Here is an 18,643-nt window from a genome sequence, read left to right as displayed (position 1 = left end):
ATAGAATAGATTGGGTTGGAAAAGACCTCCAAGATCATCAAGTCCAACCCCTGATCCAACTCCAATTACTATATCATGGCACTAAGGGCCGTGTCCAATCTCTTTTTAAAAACCTCCAGGGATGGTGAATCCACCACCTCTCTGGGCAGAGAGGTGCACCTGGACTAGTGGATTGACCCTCTTAAAAGCAAACTCAGATATAACTGTTTGTGTGAGAAAGTCAGCAACATGCGGCTGATTTATTTTTTCAACTTCAGGGACGCGATGGTCTCATAAGTCCTGGATATAGGAAGTGTATTTTTTCTGAAATGGCTAGATTTATTTTTTTTCTGGCTTTTCATGCAACCTAATTCTGTTTAAAAAATTATCTATTCATGTGTTCTTTTTAACAGGAGAAAGAAACTGGAAACAAAAGTGAAAAAGCTTGAAGGTAACTTTCTACATTGTGTTACTGTACTGTTGTCCAACTCGATCTCTCCGTTCTTTTCCTATCCAAAGAAGTAATTGTCACTTTAACTTAGAGGCTCCAAGGAGCAAGGCAGGGCCATACTATGTGGAATTAAATCAGCCCCCCCTGCAGAATGTGTTCTGCTGAGTATCTTAGGCACATGTCATAAATCAAGTTGGAAGGGAGCTTCTGGTCATGAAAACCTCAAAGGATGGAATCTGACCTGCCTGTCCAGGTAACTTGATTCACTGCATGACTGACATGTCTTTCCTTATAACCAGTGGGAAACTCTCGTGTTTCAGTTTACACCTGATGTCTACCATACAGCAGTGAACAGTCTCCTTCCATCTTCTTGATACCTTCTTCTACAGGAAAGCTGTTCTTGGATTCCTTCTAAGATTTGTTTTGTTCTCCTCCCAGAGGAGAAGTCTAGTTCAATGAACCTTTCTTCATAGGGCATATGCTTCAGTGTTCTAATAATCCTGACAGAATTTTTCTAGTCATGTTTGTAATAATATTTAAATATATGGTGAACCTGGTGCATATTTTCTGATTTTTAAATATTCTGGCACTTGTATTTTGATTGGTCAGTTTGTTTGTTTGCTTTGTGTTTAAGTAGAGATAAAGCATTTGCCTCATGGCACTGTGGCTTTCTTGTTTTGCTAGTAGAAGATGGATATGCATAAAGCTTTCTGATACTTCACTTGTACTGTCAGCTGGCAAGGCAAATATTTGCATTCATTGCATGCTTACAGCTGTGCTTACCATAGTTTAAAGTACAGCGATCTGAGAGACTTGTATCTTAGTGTTAGAAACTTCCCAAATCCCACTCTAAAGTACAGGTACAAGGTGTTCATTTTGATGAGAATTTTGGAGTTTCGTTATAGGACAGCCAGTTTTTATACACACTTGCCTCCAAAAACACAAATTCTGCCAGAACTAGAACAAAATACCGAGAAATAGTTTGTGTTAGGTCCAATTTCAGTGACTATTTTACGTGTTTGGGTTTTTTTTCTGTGTTCATTAAATATCCCAGACCTCATATCTTTTGTCAATATGAAATTTTGCTACCGTTGTTTTTTGTCAGCCTACCACCTCTAACGCTTTTTTAACACCTTTTCTTTTAATATGCTTTCTTCTGTTACCTGATCTGATAGCAGGCAAATTCCCTCTGTCTTTTCTCTTTAGTCCTGGGAATCTCACATTCAATCCTCATTTACATACCCTGTACTCTCTATTCCCACCCATCTGCAGTCTTCCAAGGTGTCTGTTAGACATTGAGAAGATCCTCTTCTCTGTTTATTAGTATTGAGTGCTATCTGCATCTTTCTAATGTAGTTGACTGTGGTGTTTTCATCTTTGAATGAGAACCCTCTTATATAAAAGAATCAAACACGTAAAAAACCCATTGCACCTCATTCTTAATTTTATTTCATTTTTTCACTTGTGTATATTGTTCTGTGGTACAGTATCGTTACAGTATGACCCACTCTTCATTCTTGCATGTAAGTGAGAAAACTTTTAAATGTATTGCAGTAGTTCAGAACAGTAATTATGCAATAGAAGACAACATACTATGTATGAGTTGTTGTCTTCATGACCCAAAATATAACTTCAGTAGATTTGTATTTCACACTATGTATTTAATTTTTTCTGGTAATTTGATTTGCAGTCAAAGTGATGGGCATTACTTAAATTAGTGGCCATCATAGTGTAGTTTCTAACTTGATTTTTGTTCATTTTTCTTGAAGAGGCTGCAACAAAGCATACGCAGGAGTTCAGACAACTGAAAACTGAAAAGAAAAGGCTTGAAAAGGAGCTTAAGAAGGCACAAGTAAGGCTTTCCTTGTCTTTAGGTGAAGCTTTTTAAATATTTCTAGGGGAAAGAAAGGAAACTACTAGTAGTAGAGATACTGAAACAGTAAAATTACATTTATTGGGAGTATTGAGTAACTAAACATAGCAATCCACCTTAAGAGATAGAAATTTTCCAGCTGAAGAATGGTCTTTGAAATGTTGATTTAGATTTCATGCTCATTAAGAGTAGATGCTCTACAAACTATGTATGGCATAAAAAATTAATACCTTTTAATTTTAACAGGGAAAACTTGATGGTGTATTTAAAGAGAAGTGCAGAAAAGGTAAGTGTTTACCTTTGATTGCCTTCAGATTTGTATGTGGTATTGTTCCATTTGAACATTTCCTTTCCACCTCTCCTCTTTTTAATAGTTAAACATGCAGAGACCCAGAGTTCAAGTGAAGATCTTAAAACAGACATAGACAAAGGTAAGACTTTTTGCAAGACTGTTCTCTGTGTGGAACCAACCATTATGAATTTATTGTAACTCTTCTGTAGTTGCATTTTTGGAAACAGGATAGTGACAGAAATGCTGTAAGAACAGATGTGGTTGATATGAGTGTATTGCACTGATGAAGGACTAACATAATACATGACTATTTTTCAGTCTTGCAATAAGGAAAATACTGGATTTGTAAAAGGGACTAGTCTGCCATGAGCATATGTGAAGTCAGTTGATGTGCAATTATAAAACAGAATGCAAACACCAAGAAAAATGCAAAGGATCCCTTTGTCTTCCAAGCTTATTGCAATCATAAAGGACAAAATGGGAGTATAATCTGCTACAATTTCTATATGAGGATCAGTAAATCAAGTGGAAATCCAGGAGTTATAGCTGTATCTTATCCTGTTGACTTTTTTCCCCCTAATGATCTAAAATACATGCTACAAATAATCTGAATGTAACTGTAATGGAGCAGACTCCTTCTAAACTTCCTCTAAAGTACTGAAGCCAAACTTGAAGCAAATTTATTTTTTGTATTTTTGCAGTCTTTTAAAATGTTGGTGTTGCATTTGAATTGTTTTTATATTCTGAAGATGATTTTGAGGCAAAAGAACCTCTCTGTTCTGTTTCTTGCTTTGCAATAAGTTTGTTGCAGAAATGAAATTTTCTGAAAAAGGTAGACCTTGTCAGTTCCTGTGTCTTGGCAAATTTTTTTGCTTCCTTTTGAATTGTACTGAATTTCATCTTTTCATTTTTAATTCATGGCAAAACAGGAAACTTAATACCTGAGCACTAATTTAACCTTCAAATAGCAGAAGAGTTTAATTAGTAATGAGAAAATGTTAGTGTTGTATTAGTAATGAGAAAATGTTAGTGCTGTTAATAGCTGCTAAGCAAAATTTTGCAGCTTTTCCTCTTAGATGCTGAATTTTTTTAACATGCCTCTTCATAAAACAGTTTGCTGTGGCCTTTGACTTAATGGAATCGGTACAAAAACAATAGTCTCTATTCCTGATTGTTGAATCTGATTATAGTTTTGGCATAAGTAGATGAGGTGCTTGTGTATTTTACTGAGGTTTTGGGTTGTTTTTCCTCCTCCCCCTGCCCTTCTGTCTCTGAAACTAGGTTGTTTGACATCACCTAGCTAGTCATTAGCTAGTCCTAAGTAGCAATGGTGACAGGGTCTCCTAATGTTGGGGTCTGATAATTAATTCAGATACATGGTGCTATTACTCCATGATAAGCCTAAGAGTGAGCATAAATGTGATATAAATCTGCCTTGAAGGTTTCCTCCCCATTTATGTTCATGTCAGCTGAGTTGTTTTAGAAAGCTCTTTAATTTCTCTAGTGCTACATTAAAATCTACTTTTACGTTTTACTCAGGAGCTGCTACAAGTTTTTGCAGTGCTTGCTATAAAAAGGAAAAGCTAGAGCATTCTTGCCCTGTTCCTTTAGTCTTTTCTGTGGATATGACCAGTATGGGATCTAGCATTTCTCTTTTTCTGAAGCTTGTACCTTGTCTTAATTTCTGTTGTGGGTATTTTGTGTTTTGTTGTAGGCATGTCTGTGTTCTGAGTAAAAATAAAATATAAGTTCTTAGTTAAATTTTCTCAGTTTATTTTAAATAAAGATTTTTATTTATTTTTACAGTAAAAGTGAGGCTCTTGTTAGAAGAACTCTGGATGTGCATTGACAGTGCAACAGAAAAAAGAGAGAATGAGGAAAATCAACCTGTCTTGGGTAAGATGGCATGCAAAGTCTTGAAATTGTCTTGAAGCTCTCACTTCTTCTGACCAAAAATAAATATTGGTACTTTTTTACAGCTTCTATTCAGGATAAGACATGGTCTGAAAAAAGAAGACTGACTATCACAGAAGGTGGGTCCAAGTTGAGTACTGTTGGCATAACACTTTTTTGAAAAACTTAAATACTTCCCTTGGTGACTACTTGGTCAAGTACATGTATGATTAGAATATTTTAAAATAATTCAAATGTTAATTTAAACAGCCAAATAAACTTAAACGTTCTTTTAATCAAAAGCTATTGTAATCTGTTGTTGCAATTGAAAAATCAAATTCTTTTCCTGTCAGCTGTTTTGACTCTTTTTAAGTAGTCAAAACTCACCTCATGTTTAAACTATTAATTATTATATCACTATAAACTCTGTAGTATATAATGTGAATTATGGGATGCAGGTGCTCTTTTTAGTTTGAAACAAAGGTATGGTAACATAATTGGGTTGTAAAATTTACAAAGCCGTTACCTCCATTTTCTTCATTGTAATGTTTTATTCAGTGTAATAATAAACTAATCTGAATAGTTATTCATATGCATATTCACAGCAGACTTGAACTGTTCTAACTGTACATAAACGGATATAATTTTATTTCTGCACTCAAGGATAATAGGTGCCTTGAAATGGCATTAGTATTTCTGTAGTTGCCTTTCCAGAATATGCTTATTAATCTTTAAATTTTTCTTTTAGTTCATCTACTATTTTGAACTTGTTGTAACTCAAGGTGTAGGGATACCGTCTGGGCTAGGTACCTAGCTGTATTAAGAGATTTGAAGGTGAATTGTTATTCTGTCTTCCCACCCCATTAAGTCTGAAAATTTGCTACCATTGTAGATGTCAATGAATATAACTTCAGATGTGTTCCAATGGAATCTACTCAAGAGGTACCAAAATACATGGACCAGCCTGTTAATCAACCTCACTTCCACGAGGTTAATGCAGCAGATCTGTGGCTTCATCTCCAAAACTGAGCTAGACAGTTGTGCCCTAATATTCTGAATTTAATATCTTTATCAAGGATTAATCACATGACAAGAACAAGCACAAGAAACTGAAGAGTTTTAAATATGTGTAATCTTAGGGGTATCAGGTTCTAGTGTCATCCCCATGCCATTCAGCACAAGGGGAACTTCAGATTGCGGAAGTGCTGTCCCATCTTTCCTATTCATATCTTCTCAAGGAAACTACAGTACTTTCATAAAAGGAAACAGACAACACTAACAGTCCCTTCTAGCCAGTCCCTCTTTCTGCGCACTTCAGTGTGGAGAAAGTTTTGAGCTTGAAGCATGCTTTTGTTGGAATGGTTAGATATCATAAAAACATACCTCACTTCTGGTTGCTTTCAGGTTTTTTCCCCCTCTTCAATCCTAGGATAGCCACCTTGTTATTCAGCCTCTCATGGAAGTGACTGTTACCTTGGATTCATAATTAAAAATGCTTATATTTACAGATGCAATCTTCTAGCAAAAAAAGGATATTAATGAGTTTGCCCTAATTTTTTGTCCTATATTATAATGGCTTCAACTTAGAAAGCAAATCAGCTTGATGGTAGTATATTTTCTAGAGAATGTCAGTTCATCTGTCTGCCTGGATCTAGCCTTTCAGAAAGGTGCTTCTGATGGTTGATTTCTTAGTACATTCAAGTGTGCTGTAAAATATCCAAAGCTTTGCATTATGATCGAAGCCTTCTCTGTTCCACCAAGGTGGATACCACTTTGAATGGCTTTGTTGAAGAATGTGTTCATGTATGAAAACTGGAAGACTCACAACGTGTCCAAATGTGCTGTTGTGAAAGCCACATAGGCTAATGTGGTTTTTCCAAACATAATTTAAAAGCTTTTGGTAGTATTGTTACAAATCTGCAGTAATAAATTTGATGTACCTGCATCTGACCATCAGACCAGTAACCTTGGGCCATAATCTGAGGTTAATAAGATGGTTTTTTAGTCTTTGGAAAACTCTATCCCATGTAATTTGGGCATAAAATCTCCTACATTGTGAATGAGCATGTGAAGAAGCATTTTGAAGATCCTTGCAGCTGAAGCCTTTGGTAATTTGGATTCCCCTACATGCTATGTTCATGTGTTATGGTGAGATGAACTGAGGGAAAATGACAAGACCATGTCCAGTGGTACCTCTTCAAGTGTTATGTGTAACTGGGATCTGAGCTAAATCTGGCTTACTACAGAGCTATACCCATCTTATCTGCTCACCTTCTCATTTGGGAACCCAGGATAGGGGAGAAGCTGCATGTAGATCTTAAAAGCAGAGATGGAAAGGAGCACACTCAAGGTCCCTGGTGTCCACTAATACCAGATAAAAGGAGATACAAGGCAGTGGCATTAAATGTAAAATACAAAGATAAGAACAAATCCCTAGGGACACGTGTATGTTTTATGGTCCTGAGATAAAAGTCCACCGAATGTGGCTGATTTGAGAAGCAGACCTCTTTTCTGTCTTTAGGACCTTATGAAAATCTCTCAACATCTTGATAGATACCGTAGTGTAGCACTACATGTTTAGTTTCATGTATGCAGTGTTCATCCTAATTACTTGTTTCATATGGATTTGCTGTTTCAGAAAACAGGACATTGTCTGTAGCTCCAAAGAACAGCTAGTGTATGAAGCATCCTGAAATTCACATAATTGGAAACAGGTTGAAAAATTGTGCCTTCTTGTCAAGGCATTAAAAACTTTCTGTGAAGGGATTTTTTTTTTTTTTTTCCTCAGAGAAATATTACTGTTTATTCTGGAAAAGTGTGCAGTTGCTATTGCTGGGCATCTGCAGTCACTGTGATGAGGTTTTGCTGTAAATCAGATGAAATTCTATATATAGCTAGGTTAGTTATTTTTATAAAATACCCAACATCTTAATCTGGTCCTTCTTGAGAGGAAAAAACCACCAGACTTGGTTCAGAAAGTTGCTTTGTTGCTTGGAGTGAGGAGAGGGCAACTTGCCCTACAACAGGGAGTGAAGTTTTGTGTTGTGAAATTTAATTTGTTTAGTACCAAGGCAATCAATGTTAGCATTGGATTGCTTATATCATCTCTGCTCTTTTTTCTCCATTCTACATCAAGAAGGTATTTCTTAGCAGTATGTGATAGAGTTTGATGGAGTTTTCAGATCAGAGTAATCTTAATCTTCTCCCAGAAGTGGGAAGAGGCAGCAATGTAAGAGTTTGAAGCTATATGAACCAGATTCCAGGTTGTAGATTTCAGGAGAGAACTTAATAATTTCAGTAAGTGACATAATAAAAGATTCCCTGGATAAAGTAAAATTTGTCTGTGAAATATGATCTTTAAGAGGATTCTTTCAGTGAGATGGGGTTAATATCAGTAGCTCTTTTCCTGGACCTGAAGTTCTGGCCAAGGTGCCAAAGAGTTGACATTTGCAATAGAGAAACTTGGCATATCCTGAACCTTTAAAAATTGCTTTGACAACTCTTCCTACTGTTAAAGGGGTAACTACACGAAAAGCATCTCATTCGTAAAGAAATTCACTGTTATCAGGGACTGGGTTGGAAAGGGATGGGTAGAGAAGGATGGAGAATCTCTTAGTTATTCAGAAATCTTTGATCCATTTATTGGAGGAAACTTTTCAATGGATGGTGTGTTCTTGGGCCTGATGGAGGTGTATGATCTTGGGAGTATAGATAAGACGTAAAGTTTCTGATAAAGTACTATTGTGTAGTTCACCGTGAAAAGAAAACTTCCCAATTGTCTAACTGAAGTTCTTTTAGGGGCAAAGTATTTAGCTGTGTTGCTGCCCACTTCAGTGTGGAGAAAGTTCTGAGCTTTGAACTGATTAATACAAAGCAACATGAAAGAAATCTAAAAGGGAATCACCTTTTGAACTTTCCTTCTTTGTTTCTGCTTGTGTAGGATCTCCTTTTCTCTTGTATCATCTAATGGAACTCATTTTGAAAGAGAAATCTAGGTTTTCCATGAGAAAATTTAGAACCATCCTGGAAGCTCTGTGACCGTAGCTTATAAATAGTTTTATAAAACAATATATGATCTTAAAACTTCTAAGATGCAAAGGAGATATCAGAGTTTACTTGTCTTTGGGGAATATGAGGTGCTAAGGCCATTTAGGCTGTGCAGTTTCTCCCTCCACCAGGAGTGTCCATTGCAGCAACTGAGATTTAGGTATGCAGTTGCTACATGAAGTGACTGAGATGGATCTTTGAAATAGGGTTATTGATCAGTTTTTCTAATATACTCTTTCAGTGGAACCGACATATCAGATATGCCTAGAGGTTTTTGATGGCTGAGGAGGTTATTTTGACCTATTAAATTAATAGTTTTGAATATGATACTAACATTGATGTTGCTTCAGGACAGTTCTGCACGTTCTAATAGTGGATTAGCGCAGAGCAATAATGAAGCACATTATTCTTTTTATTTTTGCAACAGAATGCAAGTTATGCCAATTAAATCAATATATCCTCTGCTCAAAACCATTTTGTGCGTGTGCTTTTCTTTCTACTGTGGGATGGTGTGGTGACCCACCTCTGAGGCAGGGCAACCAGGTTCATTGTTAAAGGATCCCTTGGTGTGGATTAAAGCAAAACAACGCTAAATAACCAGTATAACAATGGATTTTATTAGAACAACTGCTTTGAAACCATAACTAGGATAAAAACGTAATGGATTGGAACATGGATTGGAAAGTGTGTAACACTCCTGAATTGTATGATCACCGTAAGAGAGAAGAATTGAGAAAAATAGAGATTAGAGGCAGAAAGATATTATTACCCATGGCTCCAGTGACACGTGGGTGATTGCAGTCTGTGGTTGTGATACGCAGTCCTGGTCCATCAGAGGAGGGGGCCAGCATAGGCATCAAAAATTGGGGATTTTATAGCCCTGATTTTTCCAGTAAGTGCCCCAATACCTCCTCCAGGAGGGGTTCTGGGCATGCACAGTCTTCTTTCCAGAAGTCTGGCAGCATTGAGCAAGGGGTTGAGAGTATGTGTGCCTGGTAAGGGTTCTGAGTAAACTTTTCAGAGTTTTGCAGCTGCATGGTGCAGGAGAGAAACTTGCATTAAAAAACAAAAACAAAACACTATCCTGCCTCTGCAGTATCCATTGCTTAACAGCTGTTTCTCCTTTAATTCTAAACCAGCTTGTTTAAGGCAAAAATTAGCTGCAAGGTCCAAGTGGTTCACTACAGATGGTGCTCGAGTGTACACAGAATAGACTTGATATCTTGCTTGAATATTGCTAATTCTGTGTCCAGTAGTTTTGTGAGCATTATAAACAAGATCACACATAAAATGTCATATAAGAATTGCAAATTCTGCAGAGTAGATTCTAGTTCTTTGTGACACACTGGGTTTTGGATTGTTGATTTCTACTGTTAATTGGAGGTAATGCTTTCATTTTACAAATGAAAGAGTTCAAATTTCAAAAAACTGGGCCATCTTTTCCGTTTTAGCAGTACTTAGCACAAATATAATTAATTTAAATTATTTGACTGTAATGCTTAGACTTCTGGGGCAGTGTGTTTTGTCTGCGTACATAAGAAATCAGTTTCTGTGTAATAGTAAAAACTGATTTGAAAAGTAGTAAGAAAAATATACACTGCAAGAATCACACAGGAATTTCGACATGCTTTCTTGCTGTTAGAATAACTGTGTAAAACTGGTATAGTTGCCTATCTTGGAAGGGTTGTCAGCTGCTCTTTGTCTTAGTGGTTCAAACTGCTTTGTGCATAGGTATGTTGTGGGGCTTTTTTATGGAGGGTACAGTTTTGACTAAGCTGTATCGTTGAAGACAGAATCTTGTACAATTAGACTCGATACTGAAATTTAAAGAAGAAACCATTTAAAAGCACATGCTTAATAAATCATAAACTAGGACCATAGCTAAGAAATCCCTTACTGTGTTTATGGCAGGGTATAATCGTAATTGGCCTTCAAGTACAGGTGCAGGCTGCTTTAAGCTGAGAATTACAGCCTGAATGGGGAATTTCACTGCATGCTGTCCTGCTTTTCATGACCATGAGTTACTGGCAAAGACTGAAATAAATCATTGAGCTGTATGGACCTTCAGTCCTACAAGAATGGCCTTTCCTGATAGAAAAATTAGGAATAGTCTTAATGACAAGTCAGAAAGTGTTTGGAAGAAGCTTTTTGCACACTTATGTGCCTTTTTCATGAAAAAAAAAAATGTGAATAATAGCATCTCATCTCTGTAAGGAAAGTATTTCTGAAAGTGACATTAGGATCTTCTGTGGGACCATCACTTGAAAATATAGTAATGCATTTTTATTACTACTGTATGTTATCTCTATAAAGAGAAATCGGAGGGAAATATTCTTAACAATATTTTTCTGTTTTAGACACTTTACAAATCCCCCAAAAGATCAGAAAGTGTGATGGCAAAACAGTACCATGGTATTCTTCAGTGGAAAGTGCTGTAAAGCAGAATTCTGTAACAGCCATGCAACTTCAAGCAAGTACTGAGCCTTTTGGAGATGATTGTGTTGAGAACAAAACTACTGAAGAATGCCTGCATAGCAGTGAGGATAAAAATGTTGATGTGATTATACAGACAGGCGGGGAGCACAGCACTTCAGGCTTCTCTGATCAGGAGCAAAAGGGCTCAGGTGGAAATGTGATGGATATACTGAATTGGGCTAGGCCTCTCCCTGCTTTACTTTCTCCAGTACAGCTTTCACCACTGACTACACAGGTGAGTTTCAAGATGCATCAGACTTGGCAGTAACTTGGTTTTAAAATTACTGCAGAAGTATTGATTTTATATTTCTGGGCTTATTTTTTTTTGTTTTCCCTCAGTGTTAGTTACTCATGCACTGAAAGGGTCTCTGTGTGTTTAGATTCATATGAATACTTTTTTTTACCTTGTAGCATACTGCCTGTGGAAGGGAACAAAAGATAATTTTCAGAAGTGTATGGGTCATGATTTAACCCCAACCAAGTACCACACACCTGCTTGCTCACTTCCCCACCAGCAGGAACCCTGGGGAGAATTGGAAGAGTAAAAGTGCAAAAATATGTGGGTTGAGATAAAGACGGTTTAATAGGTAAAGGAAAAGCCATGCACACAAGCAAAGCAATGCAAGAAATTCATTCACCATTTCCCATGGGCAGGCAGGTCTTCAGCTATCCCCAGGACAACAGGACTCCATTATATGCATGCGTGACTTGCAAAGACAAACGTCATGACTCCAAACATCCCACCCTTCCTTCTTCTTCTCTCTTTATATACTTGGCATGATCCCATAGCAGTATAGGATATCCCTTCAGTCATTTGGGTTCAGCTGTCCCAACTGTGTCTCTTCCCAACTTCACATGCACCCCCAGCACCCTCACCAGTGTGGCAATATGAGAAGCAGAAAAGGCCTTGATGTTGTGCAAGCACAGCTCAGCAATAACAAAAACACGTCTATATTATCAACACTGTTTTCAGCACAAATCCAAAATGTAGTCCCATAGTAGCTACTGTGAAGAAAATTCCTCAGCCAAAACAAGCACACAGTCACCTGTGTCTCAACTTGCTGCCATAATTTCTTTTCCCAATGCTGCAGACATAGTCTCAACTCCTGTTCAACATAAGCATGGCTTTCATGGCAAAATTCCAGAGCTTGAAAGTCAAATGCTACTCAAATGCAGTTTTCCAGTAATCTTAGAATGCAAGTAAATAGGTAAAGAAGTCTCTTAACAGAGGTATTTTCCATTTGCTGTGAAAAACAATGATGGAGAAGGTTGTAATTTATGTTATGAGCCTTAATCTCTCAAAACTATTGTATCAGGGCCACCAGTACACTTCTTTACAGAAGGAGATCTTAAAACTGATATCAGAGTTTAGATTATTAACTTTGGGTTTCTTTCATTGAAGGATATGTTGTTTGGAGAAGTCACTGGTTCCAGTGATGAAGAAGGTGATTGCAGTGCTTCTGCAGTAGAAGATATTTTACAAGAAGACCAAGTTCAGCCTCTGAGTTGTAATGTAGTCAGCCTCAATGAGGAGTGCAACAGACAGAGTAAATCATGTGAGCACGGTCTTAATGCAGAAATCTCACTTAATCTGAGTTGGAATGAAAAGAACATTCATATCAGTCCAAAGATGTCAAGCAAGGAGGAGAGAGATGCTGAAATAAAGCAAGCTGAAGCTGCTACTTTAATTACAAACATGGAAACTAACAAAGATTGTTGGGAGGAGAATTCTGAGAATATGGAAGCTGAGAACAGAGAATTAACTGAAGCAACAGCACATGAAGTGGAAGACATCGAACAGGAAGGAGATAGTGAGGACATGTACAGTGAAGAGGGAGGTTCTTTAGCTCATTTTATGTTACAAAGTTTCAAGCCTCAGAATCTGATGGAAAAAAGTAGTGAGCAAACAAAGGAGAATGTAACTTTAATCAGAGGTGTTAATAATAATGAGGATACACATGAAAAGCATAATGAATTAATGAAAGCAAAAGGCCAAGGATTATTAGGAGAGAGAGGAACTCCCAGGAAAGTATCTGTTCCTCAAAGTATTACTCATTTGCCAGCTGAGCAATGCATTGTGCTTCAAAGTGAAGATTCTGAGGAGAAATCTGGTGTGTTGATACAGAATGAAGTTGTGGAATATGAATCAAAAAATTTAATCAAAGTAACTAATACGGCTGGAGCTATTGAGATCTCTGCACACTCGCAGTGCTCTGAAATAAAACATGACAGTGAAGAGATACTGGAGAAACAACATGTGCAAACAATAAAAGATGAAGTGAGCAGAGAATGTGAACCAGAGACTGTTAAAGTCTCTAGGCATTTCCTACCTGTATCTGCTATTGAAGGAATCAGAAATCTCTTGTCAGCCTCTCCAAAAGATGATGAACAGCTCAAAAGTGAAGACATGAATGTAACCAGAGCTCCAACTATTGAACTAGCCATGAAATTTAACAGAGGAAGTGTTCTAGAAATAGCTGAATCATCAGAGTTACTCCATAGTACAGAAAATGGAAAGTTATTAGGCATAAAGAAGGGGGAATATTTGAAAAGCAAACCGCATCAGGAAGAAAATTATAGTAATTTATCTCAAGGGAAGTCAGACTTGGAAAGTATACTTGCACTACCAACGACAGCATGCATTATCGATGCAGGAAGCAGTGTAGCTAAGTGTGAATCCTCTGTGTTAGGTTTTACAGAAGTGAAAGGTGAAATAAAACAATCTGAAAACTTGTATAGTACATTAGAATGGGAGCAGTCCAAAACTCAAAACTTTAGGGAGCTTGAATCTCAAGGGACTCAATTCAAAGTTAATCCAGAAGATTTTGGAGAGGAAAGTGGTGAGCTGTTATCAAGAGGGGATTCTATTGAATCTATCTTAGTAGAAAGTAATCTTACTTCTCAGGCACAGTTTGCAAAACCTCTGAATCAGTTCTTGATAACTGAAAATGTTAAATGTGATGAAATAAAAGGGGAATTAAATATGGTGACTGAGACTTGCTCCAGTTTATTTAACTGTGAAAAGAATGCTGTGAAGCAAAATAATTTTTCAGGGATCATCTGCCAGCCTACTTCAGAAATGGATTATAAAAGTGACTTGGCTTTTTCTACTCAAGAGGACTTGAAGAATCACTGTATAAGTAATGAAGAAACAGATTCTCCTGTGCAAGTGGGAATTGGCTTGGAATCCACAAGGCCTCCTGATCTAAATTTCAGTCTTCTGAAAGTTGTTGATTTAGTTGAAACTAATGTCACAGGAAAGGCTACTTTTTCTTGTACATGGGAAAACAAGGGAGACACAAATTGTGTTACGGGTAATACATTTAACTGTTCTTCAGAAAGCTTGGAAGAGAGTGCTGAGATCCTGTCTGCTGAAAAAGGCAACGTGTGCAAAGAACTGGGCTGCCTTGAGAGGGGATACATACACATAAATGAAGTGAAAATTCCAGATAAGGAGCAAACAGTAGATAAAGAACCTCAGGCATCTGTTAAATCACAGATCTTGGATGCAAACTCTTATGAGAAGAATGCTTTTCTCCTCCAAAAGTTTGATTGTCAAGAATCAGGATGCAGAACTTCTACATGGGAGGTTAGAACAGATCCTTCTAGAACTGGTTCACTATTAGCTGGAGGAGAAAGCAAAGAACTGAATAGTTCTGAGGGATCTGGGGAATATGCCCTTGAAAGGTGTAAAAATGATTTTGATAGGTCAGAGCAGAGCAATGACTTTGAAGAGAAAGACTGTTCTATACAAAAAGTTATGTATGTGAAATGTTCTAAATGTGGTCCCACGTTCAGAAAGGAACTGAGAGCTTCCAACGGAATTGCAGTGGGTGCTCTGGAAACTAGTGCAATTGTTGATGCTGATTATCAAGTGTGTGAACTTCATTCAGTGATGCACCCAGGAAATACTTTTACAGTTAGTCATCTAAAAGCAGACACTATGGTGGATATGGATCCATGCTGTGAACCAAACAGCTCTGGAGATACTGCAAATGAGTGGTCAAGTGTGGCTGGGGAGAGTTATCCTAAAAACTCAGCCTCTTGGAAAAGGAAGTTGGTATTAGTAACCTCTGAAAATACTGAGGGTGATAATGAACTCGTAGATTCTAGCATTGCTGGATGCATTAATGGCAGTGAGGAAAGTCTGATAAAAACTGGGACATCAAAAGAAAGCCCTGTGATGCCAAGTGCTTCAAAAAATAGATTACCACTATGCAAGATGTTAACCAGATTCTCAGAAAATTGCAGGCTGACTGTAAAAACCAGTAAATTAAATACAAGAGTGTTAGCGCTTGGCAATTTCTTAGAAGGAAATGACTCTGAAAAACTTCAGTCAAATGTGGAAAAAGGTCTACTACCCAATGTTGATATGGGGGTCTCAGTGTTTGAAGAATATAATAATCAAACCTCTTGCAACATAAGAGAAAACAACACTGATGTTATCATAGATAGTAGTAGTAGAAAAAACATTTTCCTCAAGTATCTTCCAAATCCAGCCCTATCTGATGTTAGGTGCACTTGTCAGACAGTTAAGGAGGAGCCCTCTGAGCCACAAAAGACAGTATTTGATAAGTCATGCATGTTGGAGTCAGATTCTTGTGCTCTCAAAAAGAGCAATAAATTTAATTGCCAACAGCAAGAACCATCTGAAATCTCAATTGTTTCTACCAAGACAGCTGCCCAAGTAATGCATACCAAGCTATCAAAGAGACTGTTTAAAGGTAAAAGAAAAACAAAGACTCTCAAAGTTACTCAGCCAGTTCTTGCAAATGCTGATATTTCTATGCCAACGAAATGCTCATCTGAGATGATAAATAAAATTAGGCAAGAGATAGGTCCTCCTCTGCCCCCCTTGCTACTGCCTTTGATTGCCAGTCCTCCTAAAACTGCTGGTACCATGCCCCCAGTAATGTCTTCTACAGGTCAATCCTCTTTGCTGTCCCCGCTTGATGGCCTGATATCCCCACTACACAAAACTCCTGTTCTTCCTCTCATTTCTCCATTAACAGATACTCCAACAGTAAAATCTGCTCTTTTATTTTCTCCTTCCTCGCCCTCAGAAGTGGCAGTAGGTAGAAGGATTTGCTCTTCACCTTTGAAATTTTGTACTTCCATTCCAAAGCATGCACTTCCCGTTCCAGGAAGATTTCCTCCCTTTGCAGCTGATAGTGCTAATCCAGGTGCTCCTCAAGAGAACTCTGTGAAAATATTGGACACTATGTATCCAGAGCTGTCTGCAAGGGCAAGGACACTAAACATTCTGAAAGGCAATATTCAACTTAACAGATGTGCTTTTTCAGACAGCCAAAGTTTGCCAGGACCTGTGTCTCAAATAGGCGGATTCAAAGCAATTGCATCTACATCAACTGCTTTTGTTAAAACTGGAAGCAATTTGAAATCTGATTGTAGCAAAGATGAAGACAAAGATATGCAAAATCAGCAATTGTTTTCGAGTTCATCAGATCATCTTGAAAAAAGGACACTATTGCAGGTATCTATGCCAAGAAGTGCCAAGAGACTGAGGTTGGACAGTGAACCGTCAAAGCTGGAGCCCAGTGATACTGCTGCTATCAGAAATACTAAAAATACAATCTCTGAAATGCAGACAGTTTTCCATGGTAAAAGCTGTGAAATCAGTGATTCATCACACAGTTCCAGTTTAGAAGCATCACTACCAGTAAAGAAGGTTATTGATTCTGACAGCCAGAAAGTTTCTTTGGCATTAAAGAAAGTTGCTGAGTCCTGTTTTGACTTGTTACCAGTTATTAAAGGTCACGTGTATGTTGGCAATATCTCAAAGATTCCAGTAATGAGAAATGAAGAGAAAGAAGTTGTCTATGAATTTGGTATAAAAAACAAGGTAAGTAGCATAATTTTAAATTTTATGTTTTAATAATCACTTCTGTGCAGATGAGGACTGTAAGTGTGTAGTATTTGAATTCTCAATTGTTCTGGCAATCTGTAGTGCCAAAGTGTAGTCTTGAAAGGTTATTAGACATCTCAATTTGTATAACGTAAGAAAATAATAGAACTGCACAAGAAATTACTGTCCAGTGGTGTCTGAGATGCAAAAGTGCATTTATAAGTACAGAATCACATAATATTCTGAGGTAGAAGGGACCCACAAGGATCACAGAGTCCAACTCTTAAGTGTACAAGGATCAGTCCTGTAACCATGGCATTATTAGCACCATACTGAGCACCAAGCCAACTCAGGGTATAGTAGATATGCTTTTCTGATGTATGCATAATCCACTTTATTTTTGCAGCATTTTTTGAAGGGGGTAGTATTAACAGTTGTAGAAGGAGTTCCTCCAAAATGAATTTTTTTAATTAAATAAGATAAAATTTATTGAATAATAATAAATAAGATAAAATACCTTTATTATTCTATATGAGGTTGTTCAAATGAATTTTATTGGAAAAATCTTCCCTTAGTTTGTTTCCCAAAACTTGCTTAGCATCAGCGCTGAAAAATTTCATTTCAGTTGCCATTTTTCTCATAGATAATTTGTAGCCTACAGCAGAGCAGTTCACCAACTGATACATGGCAGCAAGTATCCTGTTACATTTTTTGTACATAATTAAGTTCTCCTTAGAAGTTGCTACCAAGATCTTCAGGTCATCTTTGTTAGGAGTTGCCAAATCTGTAACTTCTTAGAAGCAAAGCTGTGACAGTGTTATGTTTCCAGGTCCAACCAGTGGAAAGGCCAAGTATGTACTCCAAATAGACACACATGCACATAATATGCACCTAATCTTATTCCCTTCTCTGACTAATTGGAGTGAAAGCCCGGTAATGGACAATACATATATATATGTACAGGCAGTAGGGATTCCTCCAGTAGCTAACATTAGGCACTCAACATATCCAGTAGGTGGCTTCTGTTCTTCACACTTGTCTTGTGCTCTGGCGGATTTACAGACCAGAAGCACATACATATTCCTTCAGTAGCTGGTCCAAACATGTATCTGACTCTCAGACTCGTAGTCTTTCAGGTGGCTGGCTTGGACCTCCTGGTTCCTCACAAAGCTAACACTCAGACTACCTAGTGTCTGCAGGTACCCAGTCTGAACCATGTATTCTCCAGCATCTGGCTTCTAAGTGTCTCATTCTACTCCCCACTTTTATCTCTCCCTCTAAACATCCTGTAGTAAAGTGTGCACAATCCCAATATTCTCTTTCCTTGCATCTCGTATTGAGTCCCATGTTACTGTAGGCAGGGATATCTCATCCCTACCTCCTGCAGTATGTAAGGTGGTCTGGGGAGAGACTGCTGTTAACCAGTCTAGTAAGCCTCACACCTGGAGTGGGCTGTTTGCCCTGTAGCAGCTCTGGAGTACCTGTCAAGATGTTGTATTTGCTTTGATTAGGTTATTATCCTCTACCTGTCATTATTCCTCTCCTCATTCCCTCTACCTGTTATTATTCCTGTCCTTGTTCTTTCTTTGAGAAAGATTGTTTTAAATCATATAACTAAACAATCTATATTTAAAGAATAGCAGCCCTATTCTGCATCTGTTTAAGGCATATTTATTCTGGGAAGTTGCTCCTCACTCCTTTTTCTTTCACTTGTTGCCTCTGATTTAGTTTTCTGCATTTTCATATATATGCAAATAATATTTTTGC

General features: G+C 37.6%; 1 protein-coding gene across 3 annotated transcripts in view; it reads left to right on the top strand.

Moving 5' to 3' along the window:
- Positions 1-18,643, top strand: part of ICE1 (interactor of little elongation complex ELL subunit 1) — a 39,272-nt gene that overhangs the window by 10,068 nt on the left and 10,561 nt on the right. For all 3 annotated transcript variants that reach the window (XM_050311375.1, XM_050311383.1, XM_050311393.1), the window contains 8 exons: positions 393-430; positions 2,200-2,282; positions 2,550-2,589; positions 2,678-2,734; positions 4,402-4,491; positions 4,575-4,628; positions 10,893-11,245; positions 12,413-16,873. In XM_050311375.1, the coding sequence (XP_050167332.1) occupies positions 393-430; positions 2,200-2,282; positions 2,550-2,589; positions 2,678-2,734; positions 4,402-4,491; positions 4,575-4,628; positions 10,893-11,245; positions 12,413-16,873 (5,176 nt within the window). The remainder of the gene's footprint in view (positions 1-392; positions 431-2,199; positions 2,283-2,549; positions 2,590-2,677; positions 2,735-4,401; positions 4,492-4,574; positions 4,629-10,892; positions 11,246-12,412; positions 16,874-18,643) is intronic.

The sequence above is a fragment of the Myiozetetes cayanensis genome, unplaced genomic scaffold, assembly GCF_022539395.1.
Source record: "Myiozetetes cayanensis isolate MyiCay16 unplaced genomic scaffold, myiCay2020 scf1, whole genome shotgun sequence".
NCBI classification, from domain to species: Eukaryota; Metazoa; Chordata; class Aves; order Passeriformes; family Tyrannidae; genus Myiozetetes; species Myiozetetes cayanensis.
Note: the sequence above shows the minus strand (reverse complement) of the source record. Positions and strands in the feature narration are given on the sequence as shown.